At 57.2% G+C, this 17,346-nt stretch overlaps 1 protein-coding gene across 3 annotated transcripts in view; it reads left to right on the plus strand.

The window, feature by feature from the left end:
• Nucleotides 1-14,577, plus strand: part of KIAA0513 (KIAA0513 ortholog) — a 28,489-nt gene extending 13,912 nt beyond the window's left edge. For 2 of the 3 annotated variants that reach the window (XM_050903807.1, XM_050903808.1), the window contains exons 2-12: nucleotides 3,138-3,631; nucleotides 4,464-4,563; nucleotides 5,020-5,093; nucleotides 5,250-5,320; nucleotides 5,852-6,059; nucleotides 6,507-6,547; nucleotides 7,129-7,207; nucleotides 7,560-7,637; nucleotides 12,023-12,103; nucleotides 12,424-12,518; nucleotides 12,638-14,577. In XM_050903807.1, coding sequence (XP_050759764.1) covers nucleotides 3,294-3,631; nucleotides 4,464-4,563; nucleotides 5,020-5,093; nucleotides 5,250-5,320; nucleotides 5,852-6,059; nucleotides 6,507-6,547; nucleotides 7,129-7,207; nucleotides 7,560-7,637; nucleotides 12,023-12,103; nucleotides 12,424-12,518; nucleotides 12,638-12,687 — 1,215 coding nt within the window. In that variant the 5' untranslated portion in view covers nucleotides 3,138-3,293 and the 3' untranslated portion in view covers nucleotides 12,688-14,577. Of the gene's footprint in view, nucleotides 1-3,137; nucleotides 3,632-4,463; nucleotides 4,564-5,019; nucleotides 5,094-5,249; nucleotides 5,321-5,851; nucleotides 6,060-6,506; nucleotides 6,548-7,128; nucleotides 7,208-7,559; nucleotides 7,638-9,354; nucleotides 9,385-12,022; nucleotides 12,104-12,423; nucleotides 12,519-12,637 lie in introns of all 3 variants that reach the window. The other variant, XM_050903809.1, reaches the window with a different exon arrangement.
• The last annotated feature ends 2,769 nt before the right edge of the window (nucleotides 14,578-17,346 follow it).

Here is a 17,346-nt window from a genome sequence, read left to right on the forward strand (position 1 = left end):
CAATGCTCCTTATACCCATTGTGAGTCCTGGGGTCTCGCTCAGCCTGCACCCCAAGTCCTCTCTCCCGGAGGGTTGTGGAATGTGTGTGCATGGAGAAGGATGCGAGGGACGCCGGGAAAATATGGGTCAATGTGTTTTAGAGCAGTTGTTCGGGCAGTGGAGTGTGCCGAGAGCTGTGTGCGAGCTCTTGCAAACTGCTGTGTGCAGAGCAGCCCCTGACCTGCTGCCTGGAGGGGACAGGGACGGGCAGTGATGCCATCTGCCTGCTGCCTGCTGTGCACATCTGGCAGAGAGCTCGGGGGTGCCTCTCGGTCCCTCCTGGGCACAGGCATGGCCTGAAGCAGAGCCAGGGGCCACCACTGCCCCAGCACAGTCCTGTTTTCTTTCTGGTGACGTCTGGAGAAATACATTCTCCTGGACGTGGCTGTCTCTTATGGGTGTGCTGGCGCTGGGTTTCTGGGGCAAGACAGACCTGCCCAGAGCCAGAGCTGATGTCTGAGCAATGCATCTTCATTTATATTTGTTTTCTAGAAGTGGAACTCCCTAACCTTGGCTATGTCTTGCTCCTAAGCAGTGTGTTGCTTGGAGCAGCTTCTGCAAAGCTCTCCGCTCGGCCGTGCGCAGGATGGGTGGCAGCCCAAGGGCAGGCTGGGCACGGGAGGGGGCTGATCAGCGGTGCTGAGACAGGCTGTGTTCCCCCCCCAGTTTGCAAAGTACCAGTGCAGAAACGCTGTTGTCTCCCCCGGTCATTCAGTGGGAGCAATTCTGATTGGGATGGATACTTATAAGGACGCCCACCTGGCAGAGGAACTTCTGCCATTTCTTTACAGGCTGCACGTGAAAGGGGACATGGGACTGTCACACGCCAAGGAGCGCCCAGCTCACAGGGTACCTGCACAAAGTCTTTTGGACGGGACTTTGTTCGGCGTCGCATCCATGCCGCGGCTGTTATCTGAGCAGGCGGATTTGTTGTCCCCACCAATTCCCTTCCATTAAGTGTTGAACTGAGAAAATATTCTCAAAAAGCTCTGACAGCTCGGTTTGCGGATCTGCCGCCTTCTGCTACCGGGCATCCTCCTAAATGCGGTGCACGGGGCAAAAGCAAGGTGCAACTTAGGGAGGGAGGCACATGCTGCAAAGCACGGCTGCATGAAGGTCCATCGCCTGCATCCTGGCCTGCCTCCCCTTAAAATACAGCCTGGGTGGTGGGAAACGAGCTTGCGCTGCCAGCGTTGTGAGGAGGCAGCTCTGAGCCCAAACCTGCGGGCACTGGAGGGGCTGGCGGAGGAGGTCCCGGCTCCATCGGTGCAAAAAGGGACTTTGCAAGCTGCCTTGGGAGCGGGAAGGACCGGGGGGCGGACGGATGAAGAGCAGCATGGTCCCTGCAGCTGGAGGGGCTGGTTGGAGGGGGTCACGCTGCCCGGGGGGGGCCAAGCCGGGCTGCAGCTGGCTGGCTCCCCGTGGGCACGCCGCCAGTCCCTCCTGTGCCGCAGCGTCTCGGCTGCTCCTCTCCGCCCAACGGCCGATGCTCTCGGCGGCTCACTGACCGCAGCAGCGTCCTTGCTGCTCTCCCGGCACCCAGGTTTTGGTGCCTGCGGGGGGAGAGCGGGGTTCAGTGCGAGGGAGGGTGGGAGAGCGGGATGCCAGCGGAGGGGGGAGGCGACTGCTCGGTGTTGGGTGCATGTGGGTGCACGAATTTCTGCCACCCCAGGCGACTTTCCTTTGGGTCCCTGCCGTGTCTTGGCCCTGGGGACCTGGGTGACAAGGGCTTTTCCCAGCCAGGGTGATGAGCTGTCTGACGCTCAGGGAGGGTGCAGCGTTGTGCTTCCATCTCTGTCCTGTGGGTCCCAGCACTCCTCTGACCCAAAGGGGCTGTGGGGAGGAGGAGGGCACTGCTGGGAGAGCTGCTCCTCCTGTAGCCGATGGGTTATTTTCCCAGCCCCTGAGCTGGGACAGTGTGCTCTGCTTGGTGAAACACTTCAGATTTGGTTTCATTTTGAACTTCTTTTTGTCTGATGAACTGGACATTGGTCCTTTGGGGTATGCTAGCATTTGAGCTGAAAGAAATCTGTTTTTTTTTGGTCTGGGGGTAGTTGCTTGTGTCCTGGGATCAGTTCCCTCGAAGGCAGCAGGGCTGTGGCAGTGCTGCCATCATGCTGCCCTGGGGTTGTCACTGCTTTACCTGTGCTCTGTCCCTGCTCCTGTGCCCTGCCGCCTTGCCCTGTGCTGGCCCCATGCCTGGCTGCTGCAGCGGGGCCGCTCGTACCGGGCTCGCTTCTCAGAAGGTATCGCTTGCCACCTCCCAGGGCAGAAACACGCTCACTGAGGACATGAGTGACTCTCTGACGAAGAGGTGGCTTCAGGGCAGCCCCTTCTTTGCCCCTTTTGCTGCACAGCAGCTGCCACGGTACCGGCCGGGATGTGCATGCACCGGAGCATTGCGGTCCCTCGCCGGCCGGTGCTCCCCATGCTTTCCGGAGAGCAGAGCTGCCTGTGGCCACCGTACCTGCTTTGCAGGGCCTTTGCAATCTGGGTTGGACACCATAACTAATGACTCTAATTGCATTCCAGAGCCCTATCTCCACATCCCATTACAGTTTCTGTTGTGTTCAGCATCCCCTTTCCATTCCCAGTTTAAGTCAGTGCATGTTTAACACTGGGATGCTCCACCCCGGAGATGGTCCCATTTCCAAACAGGGTCAGGCGGACCCGTGAGCAGAGAGGAGGGAAGGGGAGAGGAGGATGCTTCTCCGGGGCTGCCTTGGAAAATCACCAGTGTGTTTGCCAGCTGCTGGCTCACGCCGGCCCACTTTTGCCCGTCAGGCTGCGAGATGTCACATCCCAAATGTGGCATATGGAGCTTGGGCTCAAATTGTCTCTTTTCTGGGCTAAAGGATGAAAAACCCACTTGAACGGTGCAGAAAGCACACAAGCACTGCATCGGTTTGCTTATTCACGTGGCTGATGGAGAGCAGCCGGCTCTGTCTGCCCGGTGCAGCCCTGTCCTGTCCCTCCCCGCTGCTGATGGGCACCCTGGGGACATCGTAGGTGCCGGCCTGTGGTCTCCTTGCCCAAGGTCCATGGTGGCGGTTCCCCGGGGCCCTGTCCTCACTCTTGTCCTCTCCCTGTCTTTCAGATGTCCTGCGGTAGCCTGTCCCCCACAGAAGGACCTGCCTGCCTTAGCCAGCCCGTCCTCCCAGGCATCCTGCCAGTGATGGCCTCGACGCCCCAGTGAGGGGCAAAAGGACGAGGAGCAATTCCCCCCAACACCGCCACGTCCCCCGGGAGAGCCATGGAGGCCCCCCTGGACGTGCCCGTAGGGAACCTCATCGACTTTGATGCCGAAATGCCCACCTGCATCCCCTCGGAGCCCTCTCCTCCCGCTGCTCCCAGCGGCAACGGGCACCTGGGGGACGTGGAGGACGTGGCTGGGGAGGAGAGCGATGCCACCGAGTCGGCGGACAGTGAGAATGACATGGGTGACTCTCCCAGGCGCTGGGGTGGCTACCGCCGCTCCTCCTCCAACGAGTCCTTCTCCTCCAGCCAGAGCACCGAGTCGGCCCGGGACGAGGCGACGGCCGAGTGCCGGGAGTTCATGCGGCACTACGTGGAGAAGATCTTCACTGGGGGGTGAGCGAGCGGGGCCAGCGAGCACTGCTGAGCCTGCTGCCAGGGGACATCCCGCGGGATGGGATCTGGCTGCTTTCCCACTCCGGGAGCATCGGTTTGTGTCCTTCCCCGTGCTTGGCTAATGCAGCTTGTTGCTCCCGGCCATAACGCAGTGTCGGAGCTAAGGGGGGGATGCGGGCTCTGACTTGCACCCCTCTCTCGGGCACATCCCGGCTCATCTTTCACCCCCAGCTTCCCTCCCCTCTGCTTTCTCCCCTTTCCCATGCCAGGGGCTCACCGTGCTGGGGGTCTCACCGTGCCGGGAGTCTCCAGCTCCTCTCCCCCACTGGGCATCTCTGCTGATGCTCGTGTAAATGCCAGCGGCTCGCCCGTGCCCCAGGGCCCTGCGGCAGCCCCTGGCTCTCCCTCCTCCAGGCCTGCATCCCCCCCCCCAGCTCCCATCGCTGTGGTCTCTGTAACGCTGCGGCTCGGCGCGTCAAGCAGGATTGAGCAAACGGAGCGTGATGAGCAGCAACAGGGGTTGGTTTTGCTCTGGGGCAGAGTGCCTGTCTCTGGAGCTCAGTTTCTGCTCGGGCTGTCCTTGGCTCTTCCCTTCTCCCTCTGCCTTTGGTTTCCCCCCTGCCAAGGAGGAACAAAAGAGCAGCGTAAGCCGAGGGATGACAAAATGGATGCTCCCCTTCCCCTCTTCCTCTGCCTTCCTCCCGGCATCGCGGCACCGGGATGCTGCCGCCAAGGGGGATGAGGTGGGGGAGCTGAGCCGTGCTGGCTGGACGGGGCATGCTGGCCACATCCTCAACTTTAATGGTGTTTTTTTTCTTTTTCCCCGTTTCAGAGAGGATTTGGACCAAGAAGAGAAGGCCAGGTTTGGTGAGCTCTGCAGCAGCGAGAACGGGAAGGGCAGGGAGTGGTTTGCGAGATACGTGAGCGCCCAGGTAAGGGGAGAGATGGGCGAGGAGCGGCGATCCTGTACCGGGGCTTTGGAGCAGCCTGGGCAGGAGGCTCGGGCCAGGGGAATTTAGCAATACCCCAGAGCAATATTTTTGGAGGGCAGGAACTCGGGGAAAGGGAGGAACTTCAGTACAGGGAGATACAGAAGTGAATAAATGCATCTCGAGGCAGTTAAATACATTCTTGTTGCAATGTGGGAGGGAAATCATCTGTTTTATTTAAAATGAAATCCCATCAGCACTCAGAAACGTCCTATTCCCTAGAAAAACAATTCCGAGAGGCAAACCGCTGTCTCCGAGAGGGAGGCCCGACCGCCTGCGCTCTCTGCCCACCTCCCTGCGGCGGGGGGGTCCCGGGGAGGGGGCTGAGGTTGCCCTTGCTGCTTGCGGCAGGTAGCTGCCCTGCAGAGCTGTGCTAAACCCCGGGCTTTGTGCCTGCAGCGCTGCAACTCCAAGTGCGTCTCGGAGCAGACCTTCTACCGCCTGATGCAGTCGTTCGCCCTCGTGCTGTTTGAGTAAGTCGGGGGGGTGGAGGGGGGGGGTGTTGGGGCTTCGTTGCAACCACCTAAAGCCCCTGAGATCAGAGCCACGGCTCGAGGAGGGGCAGCAACCACAAGGCTGCTTGGGTTGCCATCGCTGGGTGTCTTCACGGAATCCTCCCTCCGTGTCAGGTGTCACCAGATGGATGACTTCAGCCCTGCCAAGAACCTCATGACCATGTGTTTCACCTACTACTACGTGGGTAAGAGGCGCCTGCACCCTTGGGCTTTGCTTGTGCTGGAGACCGGTGGTGAAGTGTGCCCTGTGCATGGGAAGGGTGATGGAGGGCTACCCAAGCTTGCCTTAGTCTGGCTGACTCCGATATGGAGCGGAAAAGAGCCTCCATGGCCAAGAAGCTGTGCAAACCTGCCAGAGACCCTCGCTGGGGTGGTAGCTCATGCTGATGCTGGTTTGTTGTTGCTTCTAGCCAGGGATGTTTGTATGTGGCAATCCCCAGATGTTCCCCGACCCTGGGCACGTGATGTGAACGCTCCAGCCCAGAAGCACCTTGGCTCATTGCTTGGTGTGTGTGGTCACTCCTCCACGGGGGGCTGGATTTTCTATCCAAAAAGGGGGGGAGGATAAAGACCTACAGGAATTGGGATGGGATCTGGGCCGTTTCCATCTGGCTCCTGGTCTCCGTGGTGCATCTTGTAGCTGGGAGCAAGTCCCCCAGGAGCTGGCAGCACCCAGGACCATGGGGCCAACTGAGCTCCTGACACGTTGCCCGCAGGCAAGACCCAAGCGCTGCCCTTGGAGGCCAAGGAGAAGCCCATGGGCAGCATCGACTCGTACCTGAAGTCGGCAAACAGTTGGCTGGCGGAGAAGAAGGACATCGCGGAGCGGCTGCTGAAAAACACGTCGGCCAAGACAGAGAACGTCAAGGGCTTCTTCGGGGGCCTGGAGACCAAACTGAAGGGTCCTACCACCAAAAAGAGCGAGTGGGTACCACTCCGTTGGGTGGGCAGGCTGGGCTGAGGTGGGCACCCGTAACGTGACCAAGCCAGAAACCTCCTGGGTGTAGGGCCACCATGAGCCAGGGGTTATCATGGCCATGGGTAGATGGTCTCTAGCCTGGTCCCATGCTTCATACGTTGGTCATTGGGCATCTCATGGTCTAGGAGTCCCGTGTCCCTTGGGCACGGAGATACGTGGTTCCAGGAGACGGTGCTGTTGCTTTGTGGTCTTCTGCATCATCTCTGTACTGGGTCCAACTGGGATAGACATCACAGTCTCTTAGCCACCTTTCTGGCCCTGGGGACAGTGGCATGGGAGCAAGGGGTCTTTCAAATGAAGGTGCTTCCCTTCCCAGGGGGGCCCGGGCTTTGCCACATGGGCTGTCAGGGGGACAGGCTTTTTGGGAGCTGACACTGATTTCTGTGCCACAGCGAAGGTGAGGACAAACCAAAGGAGAAGCTGAAGAAGATGGGTGAGTGGAGCCAGCGTTGCTGAAGTAGGCATGGTCAAGGCATCCCCGGGGAAGGAGCGAGGGTTGGAAGTGGTATGAGATGGCCAGCATTGCCAGAGCTGTGGGGTGGGGAGAAGAGCAGGAAAGACCGATGCTGTCTCCTCTGAGCTCCTAGAGAAGTGCTCCAAAGGAGCCCTCACAGCTCCTGACTTTGGAGCAATCACAGCTCTTGTCCCACAAGGACATCTTGTGGCATCTTGTCCTCAGTGGCACAGGTGGCAGAGGTTTGGGCATCCACTGCCTTTGAGCTTTCGTGTTGCACCAGTCTACCCCCTGGTAGCTGTGTGTGCTACCAAACCAGTGGTCCAGGTCCTTGAGTATCCTCCTGGGACATCCATGCCTTGATCAGAGCTATATCTGCCCGCAAAGGGCAGCCAAAACTCTTCGTGTTGCTGAGGATGTGTGGGGGATGAGAATTTGGTTTGCAGACCTTGCCATCACGGCTGCTTGGATGCCAAGCTGGCAGCGGGGCACAAAGTCTGTGCATGGGTGGGAAGGTGGGAGTCATCCAGACCTTGGAATCTAACTGTGTGTCCCCACAGTTTCTGTGCAGAGCCCAGAGGAGGAGAAGAAAGGAGAGAAGATCTACCTGTACATGCACCTCAAGCAGCAGCCGATCTGGTAAAGCCTGCCTGGGGCGAGCTGGCTCCTGCCCGGCGTTGGCCTCCCCAGGGAGGGGATTTGTTCTCCTTGCCCATACATTCCCCAGAGCTTCATGAGTGCTTTTAAGCTGCTGCTGCCCCTAAAAGAGGTGGCCATGGCTTTTGCACAGCCCTTGTGCTAGTGAGAGTGTGTTTGCAGCCACACAAGGAGCTGGTTCAAAAATGGACCAAATCTTCCAGACTTGCTTAGCCCCTCCTTGAATCATCTCCTGGCCCCTGGGAAGTGGGTGAGCTTGGTCCTGGGAGGACTTGGGGACAGGCTGGGGGAGATGGGAGGTGGCCATCCCCAACATCTCCCTCTCTCCCTGCAGGCACAACCTGCGGTTTTGGAACGCCGCTTTCTTCGATGCCGTGCACTGCGAGCGCAGGAAGCGGTCCCCCACCACCAGGTAGGACATGTCCCCGTGGGAAAAGGAGACGCCGTGTCCCCCCCAGCCCCGTGGCATTCCCCCATGCTCCCGACGATCCCTAAGCATTACCGACCAGGGGGAAACGCTCTGCTTTCCGCCCCTGATTGCAAATCTGCTGGGACCACTGGGCTGTGGGGTGGGCGGGTGACGCTGGGGTTAAACTGTGACACATCCTCTTAGGGATTTGGGAGCATGAAGGTTTTCTTGCTCGTTTTGCATCGGTTTTGCAAGAACAAAGCCCTGGAGGTGTGCCCAGGAAACCTAGCCAGGGTTCAGGCTGTTGGTGCTTCGTTTGCAAGCAGATCTGGGAAAAGATGCTTGGTGCAGCCCTTCGGGGAGGTGCAGCAGACGGGGAGGGGATGCCCGGGGTCTCGGTTGTCCCCAGGAGGGCTGTGGAAGTGCTGCCAGCATAGCGTGGGGACTGACCCCGGGGCAGCCAGCAAGGACGAGAGCTGGAGACAGCAGCGTGGTTGGCCCAGAGAGCTTGGAGGATTGGGGTAAACCCTACAAAGGGAAGGGGCTGCTCGTTTCGGAGGGTGGCTGTGTGCAGGGAGCATCTGGGTGCCCGGCCATGGGGACCCCATGGGTTGCAAGGGTGGGCGAGATGCTCGCCAGGCTCACGCCCATCTCTTGCTCCACCATGGAGCTGCCGCGAGGGCTCGAGCAATTCACTCCTCTCTCGACCGCAGTTTCACCCCTCTGAAGGCAGACCGTCCTGCTGCGTGCCTGTGCGGTGCCTTGAGGCTTTGAGCTCTCGGGGTGAGCATCATGGAGCTCGGAGCATTTGAACAGTCCCTTTTCTGAGCAGTGACAGCACTTCTTGAAGCAGCCAGCCCTCCTGCATCCTCCCCAAAACCTGACCTAAGCCACGGCAGCCCTGGCTCACACCATGGGATGCTCTGCCAGGCTCAGCGCACCGATCGATCTGTGCTTTCTCCTTTATTGCTTTCCTTTTTTTCCAAACAAGCCACTGAAAGAACCTATTGAACAGTAATGTAACCATAACTGCATTTGCTTTGATTAAGCCCCAAATTAGCAGCAGCAAATGTCTCACAAGGACATACGCCACCGGCAGCTGCTCTCTGCTCCGAGTACCTTTCTCAATTAATCTGATGGCCGAGTCTGCCTCCGCTGCAGAAACAAGCCCGAGTAACAAATGAGCTTCGGGAGCTGCAGCCTGGAGTACTCCGAGTACCTCAGGGGGCTTGGAAGGTGGTGGTGACCCCCCCTTAGTCCTCTGGAGAGGATAACGGAAGCCACTGGGTGAACTGGGATGCTGCTTGCTGGACTGAGGATTAAAATCCCTGGCAGGAGGAGCTGGTTGGCGAGGGCTGGCGTCCCGTGGGCTGGGTTTGAAACGCCCGGGACGGCGCTTGGCCATGGCAGGCGTCCGGAGGGTCCGTGGTGATGGGGTTGTGACCATCTCTGTGGGGCGGCCAGGGCATCGCTGGGGTGGCCAGGCTGCATCCTCCCGGGGCTGCAGCGAGAGCTGGGGAGGTTTTTTCTCCTCTCGGTGGGGAGGGCAGGGGATGGGGGGAAGGAACCAGAACTAAACTCCTCTTTTTCTCTCTCTTTCCTCTCTCTGCCTCTAACAACCTTCTTCCGTCTCTTCTTCTCTCCTTTCCCCTCCATCCCTCTATCTTGCATGATCTTTCACGCACCACTTTTGTCGGCCCCGTTTCTGCTGCCGCTCCAGAGGGAACACTGGGGAGGAAGAGGAGAAGAGGTGTGTCTGTCCCCGTACTTCGGTGCATTAGTGTCCAGAGGCTGACGCTCACTTCAGGTCCAAATCCTGCCCTGGGGAGGGGGGTAACGTGTTTCAGGGGGGCTCTGAAAGGCCCTTTCTCCACCGAGGAGGAACGGCCACTGGAGGTTTGACTTTGTGTGCATCACCCTCTCAAAAGGGCCAGAAAGGTTTAGATTGGTTCCTCTTTAACGCGGCTTTTTAAAAAGAAACCCGATCGGTTTCAAGCTGTGACATTTTACTGTGGGAATCGGATGCCCAGCTGCTGGGGGAGCCGAGGGCTGGGAACAGTTCCCCGGGCAGGTTTTGGACATGAACTGAGTCTCTTCGTGGAGAAAGCATCCCCCTCTCCTGTCCTTCCCGCTTGCTCCTGGCTTCTGCAGCAACGTAGAGGTGCTGAGGATCTTTTGCCAGCTGGAAAAGCTGTTCCTTCTGTTTTTTTTTTAATGCACTCTTGTGCTGCCATCCCTAGATAAAAAGAAAAATGCAAACGGGGGCTGCATGTCATGATTGTGAGCGTGTCCTCTGGGCTACAAAGCTCAAAGCCAGCGACATCCACCCGCGTTCCGAGCTGGAATCGGGGCTGGGGCAGAGTCATTGCTCTCTTGCTGGAGCGTGGGATATTCGATCTTGGAGCAAATCACTCCAAGTGCTGGCATTAGCAAGAGGATGAGGGTTCTTTGAAGCCTGGCAGTAAATCTTCCGTGTGGCTAAGGCATGCACCGGCAAATGGATAACTTAAATATTGCTCAGATAGAGCATTGCTCAGGTTAGCTGTGCAGGGTGAAACGCTGCTGCTGAAAGACGAGCGATGCCGAGCGGCCGAAGCCACGTCTCACCGGCGCCGTTCTCACCAGCGCCCGGCCGCGGCGAGGCTTTCCTGGGTATGCCAAAATACAGGCAAGGTGTTAGCACAGCCCGTGGGGTTACACACCCCTGCGCCTGCCCCGCCGTGCCGGTATAAAGATCAAAGGGTTTGAGTAGAGCCACATGTGGGCTTTCCCCCTTCCCAGGCGTGTTACTCCCAAATAACAAGCCAGAAGCACGGCGAATTTTTCTTGGGCACTTTGATAATGTTTTTTCTCCCTCCTTCCTCCCTCAAAAACATAAAAAGGCAGGAAAAAAATAGTTACAAACATGCTGCTTCTGTAAGTGGGCCAGTGAGATCTGTGAAGTTTTGCTTCCAGATTTCAAAGCTCCTTAATTTGATTCTTCTCCTTTCTTTTCAGCCTCCAGATTTGGATGTGGTTTTTATTTGCTATCGTAAGCTTTATCTGGGAGAAATTACACCTTTTTTTTTTTTTTTTTTTTTTAAATCCCTTTAAACATACTGTATAAGTTTCCAGAGCTCTATAAATATAAGCAGCTCACCCCTGGAGACCGAAGGCTCAGCTCAGCAGCTTTCACATGCCTGGGCTGGGCTGACTTGAGTGAGGACAGGCTCCCCTTTGTGGGGTCAGCCTGACTGAGCACTCATCCTTTTCCAGTTTCAGCAACACAAACACGCTCTGGGGCTGAGCTAACCTCACTGAATTTACTGTGAGACACCCTTCTTCCCAGCCGCTGTTTCTACCCAACACAGCTTCTCCCATCCTGCTTGGCATGCCGGTGAACAAGCGTGAGCTACAAGCGTGCGATCCGCTCCTAGTGTTCTCCTCTTCCTTCTCCTCCATAGAGCTATTTTTCTTCTACCTATTGCTGTTTTTCCTTGCTTTTCCTCCTCTTATCCTTGGCTGTAACCTCACCTGACTTCTTTTTGGGGGTGGGAAGGGGCTGGCTTCACCCTGGAGCTGTAGCTTCCCCTGCGTGCATGCACTGAGCCCTCCCTGCCACCACCTGAGCGTTGCACCGCCACGGTGACATTTCTGTGACACAGGCTTTATTCCCAAAGCCCCCCAAGTGGGTCACCTGGATGGGGACTCCTGCCACCTCCTCGAGTTGCTTGCAAACATCTAGACCTTAAAACCCGCCTTCCTTTAAGGCAATGCTGCAGTTGCGTTTGCCGGGGAGATGGAGCGGAGCCGGGGCATCCTCAGGGCAGCACTGTGATTTTGGCACTTCAGCCCCCGAGTGGGGCCGTGGGGAGGGGTACGGGAGCCCCCCGCGCTGTCGGAGGGGAAGGTATGTTTGAGGAGCAGCTTGCTCGGGACTTGGGGAGTTGGAGCCCCGCTGCAGATGGGGGAGAGGCGCCTGGTACCCTCCTGGTACCCCTCCCAGGTGGGGGGGGCTTCAGCAGAGCCCTGCTGGGATCCCCAAGAGCTGCAAGCCCCCCCTGCTTCCTCACTCGTCCCCCTTGCCAAGGCACCAGCACCAAAGGTGAGAGACGCGAGCTCTGTGCTGGAGAGGCCAATGCTATTTCCTAGCTCTTAATCAGGGCCTTCAGGAGAAAGCCAAGGTTGAAGAAGACTTTTTTCCTGGGGCGTCTCTTGCTTTGCCCCAGGGCGAGAGATCTGCGGGTGGATGTAGGTGTGCGAGCTCATCCAGCACCGCACGTGTGCTGGCAGCCGAGGGGCTCCCGGTGCCCTCCTGTCCTCAGGCAGCGTGGCCCGGGGAGGCCGGGGGGGATGGAGGCAAGGGGTCCCGGGGTGACGGTGGTGCCAGACAGGCTTGTGCCTTGCAGGGAGAAGTGGTGCCACATGACGCAGGAGGAGCGTGACGACAGCCTCCGCTTCAACGAGAACATCACCTTCGGGCAGCTGGGGTGAGCAGGGCATGGGGACCGTCCCTCCCACAGCCGGGCTCCGTGGTGTGTCCTTGCCAGCTGTGGGTGGGACACCTTACAGATGTTCCCCCACTGGGGACATCCCTTATGGTGCAGAGGATGCTTGCTGCTTCTCCCCGAGACCCGGTCCTGCTCCTTACATTGCAAATCCAGGCACCACAGGGTCCCAACACGCTGTCCCACAGCTGAGCATCATCCCAGCGCCCCGTACAAGGTGCTGCGGAGAGGAAGAGGAGGGTGGGGGGAAGAAAGGGCAGCCTGGCCCTGCCCTCGCCAAGAGCATCTCTGTCCTTCCTCAGCACCTTCATTCACAACATGCTGGCGTTCGGCCTGAACAAGAAGCTCTGCAGCGACTTCCTGAAGAAGCAGGCGACCATCGGCAATTTGGATGAAGGTAGGGGCGAGCCCGGGGGGGTGCACACCCCCTTTGCGGGGTCCTGGAGGGATGGAGCCTGCCTGCCTGGCCGGGATGCTTCGGCACCCTCCCAGCACCCTTTTCTCTCTCCTCCGCAGAGCAATACAAGCTGCTCAGCGACCACATCGAGCAGATGGCCACCGAATAGCCGCCTGGCCGGCACGCTGCGGCAGAGAGACGGCAGCCGGAGCGGGTGGGGAGGAGAGAGAAACCCACCTCTGGGGTTACCTGAAACTGAAGCTGGGCTACTTAAAAAAAAAAATCACACACACAAGCTGCAATAAAACCTGCATGATCATCCACCAAACTTTAGAGCTGCACCAGGGCAGCCTGTAGAAATAGGAGCCAAACAGCCCCCTGCCCCTCGCCAGACCCTCCCGCATCTATTTTCAGAGTAGACAGTCCCAAAAGTGTATTTTGTCAGCTAAAAAAAACAAACAAAAAACAAGAGAAAAGCAAAAAGAGAGCGACTGCCGCAGCCCGCAGGTGTGTTTATGAGAGCTGGATCGCTGTGTCTCCAGCCCCCTCCGTGAAACGCTGCCTGTGGTCTTCGGTGTTTCATAGCACAATGGCAGTGGGTGCAGAGCTGCCAAACGCGTTTGCTGCTCGGTGCCTTTCCGAGGCTGCCCTGGACAGTGGTAAATCCGGAGGAATCCAAGGCTGCGAGCCTCCTGCCGCCTTTCCCCGCCTGCGTCCGCTGGGCGAGCACAACGGAGGCTGGAGCTGGACCAGGGATGTGGGAGATGATGGCAGGGACCGCATCCAGCCGCTGAGGCCGCATCCAGCCACCGAGGGAAGCCACTGCCGGGGGAGAGCAGCCGGCTCTGCCTCCAGTTTGACCCATCTCCCTCCATAGTGAGGCACCGGGCGTTCGCAGCACATGGGTTTGTCCTGGCAATGCAGGAGCTGGCTGCTGAGGATGGTGATGGGATGCAGCAGCCCATGGGAGGCTCTGGGTCAGTCTGGCAACAGGTTGTGTTGTGTTGTGTCGTGTATCCAGGGATGTCACCACCGGCCGGGGACATGGGCACTGCGGGGGCTTGCTGGGAGCAGAGATGGGGCTGGCGAAGTGCTGCTGCCTTCCTCGGTATAAGGCTCCTTGGGAGCTGGAGGGAAATCCTTCCCTTGGGAAACCTTCCCTGTGCTGCCTGTGTGGTTTTGTACCTCTGGGCAGAGAGAAAACACGTTTTGCTCCATATCATTAGCCTGGATCAGCAGGAAAAAAGCCATGGCCTTGAGCGGGATTGCGGGGAGAGGAGGCAGAGGAGCATCGCATGAAAGCAGCTTGGGAGGAGGTAGCAAAGCAGCAGCGAGACAGATTCCCCCTGCACCCACTCCCTGCTGCATCATCAACGTTGGGGCTGCCGCTGGCTTGCAGCATTTCCCAAAGCCTCCTGGCTTCCCGCAGCGGCCGTGATATTAGATTAATCGCCCTCCTTCCCCGGGCTGCAGCTCGCTGCCCTCTCCTTCCCCAGCCCCTTCGCTTCAGCTGACCATCAATCAAACCTGAAATAGCCCTGTCTTAAGTACATCTCCTATTCTGCTCGAGTGATGGCAGCTACCCGTTACGCAGCGTATCTGGTTTTTCCCCGCAGACCTTGGCACGGTGTTTGCAGAGAGGCTGGGGACATGGGGACATCGCTGCTCCCCTCCGCACGGCGCATCCCTGCTCCGATGGGACCCAGTTGGCTCTGCCCATGGGGTCAGAAAACCCCAACCCCAAGCAGCCAAGGGTCCAGCACTCGGTCTCACCCCAAAAGCATTGTTCTGAAACGTCAATCCAGGTTTCAAGGGACCATCAGTCCATTTTTCCCCATGCTGTCAGCTGTATCCCATAAGATAAATAACGTAACGAGTTTTTTTCCACGTAGCTTTTAATTTCTGGTGTCATTTCCTAGCCCCCAAAATCGATGCTTTGACCTAAGCTGGGCTTCCCTTGCTGCTAGGGCTGGGATTCTGCTCCACGCTGGGTCTCGTAGGAAGGATCGGATCCAGCACTGGCTTTCCTTTGGCCATTCCCAAACCTGGGCAGTGTTACCGGAGAAAGGTTTTTGTCGGGGCGAGGGGCTGCTGGAGGGGACTAACGTGCACAAAGTGCACGTTAGTCCCCTCCGGCAGCCCCTCGCCCCGACGAACATCTTTCTGATAGAGAGGATGTGCAAGACCTGCATCCTGGAGCATCCCATCCCCACAGCATCCCCGGGTCTGTCTCCACTTGGGTCTTTCCCGAATCTTGCTTTGTTTCTTTTATTATTTTTCTTTTTCCCCCCCCAACATGAAAAAAAAAAAAGTTTAGCGGGGAAATAGGTATTATTTGCATGTGTATTTTTCTAAAAAAAAAAAAAAGAAAAGAAAAAAAAAAGAAATTAAAATAAAATAAAAAATGTCTATAAACCCTTCCCGACTGGGACTGCGTGAAGGATGGGGTGAGAGAGAGAGAGACTGGAATAAATTGTCTTAAAAATGACTTTCTCGCTCAGCCGTTGTCATGTCTTTTAATCAGATGGATCTTCTCCCCGCTGCCTGCTCAGCCCCGATGGTCCCTGGTGCCTTCCCCAGCTCAGCCGCCGCCAGCTTCTCCCTTTTGATGACCTACTTTTTTAATAGGGAAAAATTGATGCACCTTTTAAAGAAACGTTAGTGTTTGCCCCGGAGCCAGCTAGGCACACGAAGGAGTTTTAATTTTTATTTTCTTTTCCCCTGCGCACTCCATCTCTGCCAGTTGCCGCTGATCTGACGACGGAGCTGGGATCCTGCTCTGGCCTCAGGACATTTGATTTCAGTGTATTTAAAAATCAATTACTCAGTATTATCTTATTAAAAAAAAGATGTTCCCTTAGATTAATGGGCTGGGAGTGTGATCCTCCACCCAGGCTTCGGAGACCACGTCCCCTCGGGTCTCCGTACGGCCAAGCTGAGCCTGTTCCCTGCCCTGCAGTGCTGATTTCTCTCTCGATAACCCAGGAGCAGGGTTTCACGGCCACGTTTCTCTTAGGAAGGAGCTTGCCCTGCTCCTTCTTTTTGTTAATTACCCCACTTGGAGTACTCCACAGATTCACCATTGCAGGAAGGAAACCCATTAGCCCTGCAGCCCGTGCTCGGATGTTTTACCTGGGGTTTTACGTGGGTGCGGGCTGACCAGCTATGGAAAACCAGAAGCCACATGCCCTGGGAGTGCTTTTGTTCCCTCTGTCCGATGAATTGGTTATCGCCTTGCCCTGCCCGATAAGCTTGTGTGTATAAGAAAGGAGGCGCTTATTCCTTAGGTGTTTGCTCAACGCCGGGTGCCCTTTGCAGTGGGTGCACCCCTGGCACCTCCCGGCCGCTGATTTTGCTGGCTGGGTGCAGCCTGCCCTTGCAGAATGGTATAGAGAGGCTCTAGGGGCAGCATGCATAGCAAGAGGGAGTGAGATCCTTGGCCATTTAATGCCGAGCTGGGAGGTCTCCCGGCTTCCCTGAAGTGCCAGGGAGCAGTGTCCCTGTCCTGCTTGTTGGGTGATGGTCGTTGAGCCCGTTTAACCTTTAATGTATGAGAAATGAGGTGCATTAAAAGCGGTGGGGGGCAGCTGAGGGATGGCACCCTACCCAGGAGGGTCTTTGGTCGAGCTGAAACCACCCTCATTTTAAATCCCCAAAGGTGGGTTAGACCAGTTATGATTTGGGTAACTGCAGGAGGAGACCCTGGTAAAGGTAAGAGCCGCACCGGAGGAGGAGGAAGGTGCTGCACATCATTGGCACAGCCTGTCTCCCCATCCCTCCCTCCCTGCGGGGTATTAATTATACCCTCCATGCAACAGCTTTAGGAAAGCTGATACAGTTCTCGGATGATGCCACCCATCCATTAAACCCACGGGTTAGCGGTGGCCTGGTGGCTGCTCCAGCTCTGATCCTTCAAGCCTGAGTGCAGCAAGCGGCTCTCAGCCCCCTCTCCCTCCCTCGAGGGATAAAAGGGACATTTGCTTGCTGGGCTCTGGGGGTTTTATTGCGTCTCTATTAAAGCTGTTAAAAATCTTTCCATTGTAGTAGTGTCTGGGAGTGATAAGTATTCATAACAGAGGGGATTCAAGATGGGTTTGGTTGTAAAAACACCTCTAAGCTGGCTGGATTTATGGCTGTTAAATCATCCCTTTTCTCATCTGTCACAGCCTTTTCAGATGTTCATCACTGAACAACAGCGAAGTTGGGGCCATAATTTGTGCCGCAGTGTGTGGAGCAAGAGGGAGGGGAGTCCTCTCCGTCAGTAACTAGCTCATGATTTATGGAGACCATCTCTTATTCTTTTTTTTTTGCTTGAGCAGGAGAGGCTTTGACTCTCGCTATCCGCTCTCGCCCGCACGCTGCTGCCAGCTTGCTCGGCCAGCTGGAGCCAGGCAAGGGCTGGTGGATTTAGAGCCATGCCGGAAAGTTTGACAGCAGCGTTGGGGGAATTTGGGGCTGGCCCTTGCCCGCAGCGGGCTCTGCAATGCGGGGCTGCGCCTCTTGCCATGCTCAGGCTCTGCTTTGGGACTGTACCTCCCCGTCTTCCCCTTCCTTTGGGGTGAAACATGGGAAAATCCCACCGATGCCCACTGCAGCAGCCTGCAAAGAGCCTGGGTTTAGGCAGTGGTGAACCGGGAGGTCGCAGGGTCGCCTCGTCTTGCAACAGCAGCAGCAAACTTAATCAGTGCTTTGCAAGGCAGCGCTGCCGGAGATGCCTGCTGCGTCGCTGCTGGAGCTGCCCGCTCTCCCTTTCCATCGCCGCAGTGCTTCTCCAACCAGATCATGGAAAATCTTTTGGGGGTAAAGCCTCCAGCTTTTTCCAGGTGCT

This window comes from Gymnogyps californianus, chromosome 12 (genome assembly GCF_018139145.2).
Source record: "Gymnogyps californianus isolate 813 chromosome 12, ASM1813914v2, whole genome shotgun sequence".
NCBI lineage: Eukaryota > Metazoa > Chordata > Aves > Accipitriformes > Cathartidae > Gymnogyps > Gymnogyps californianus.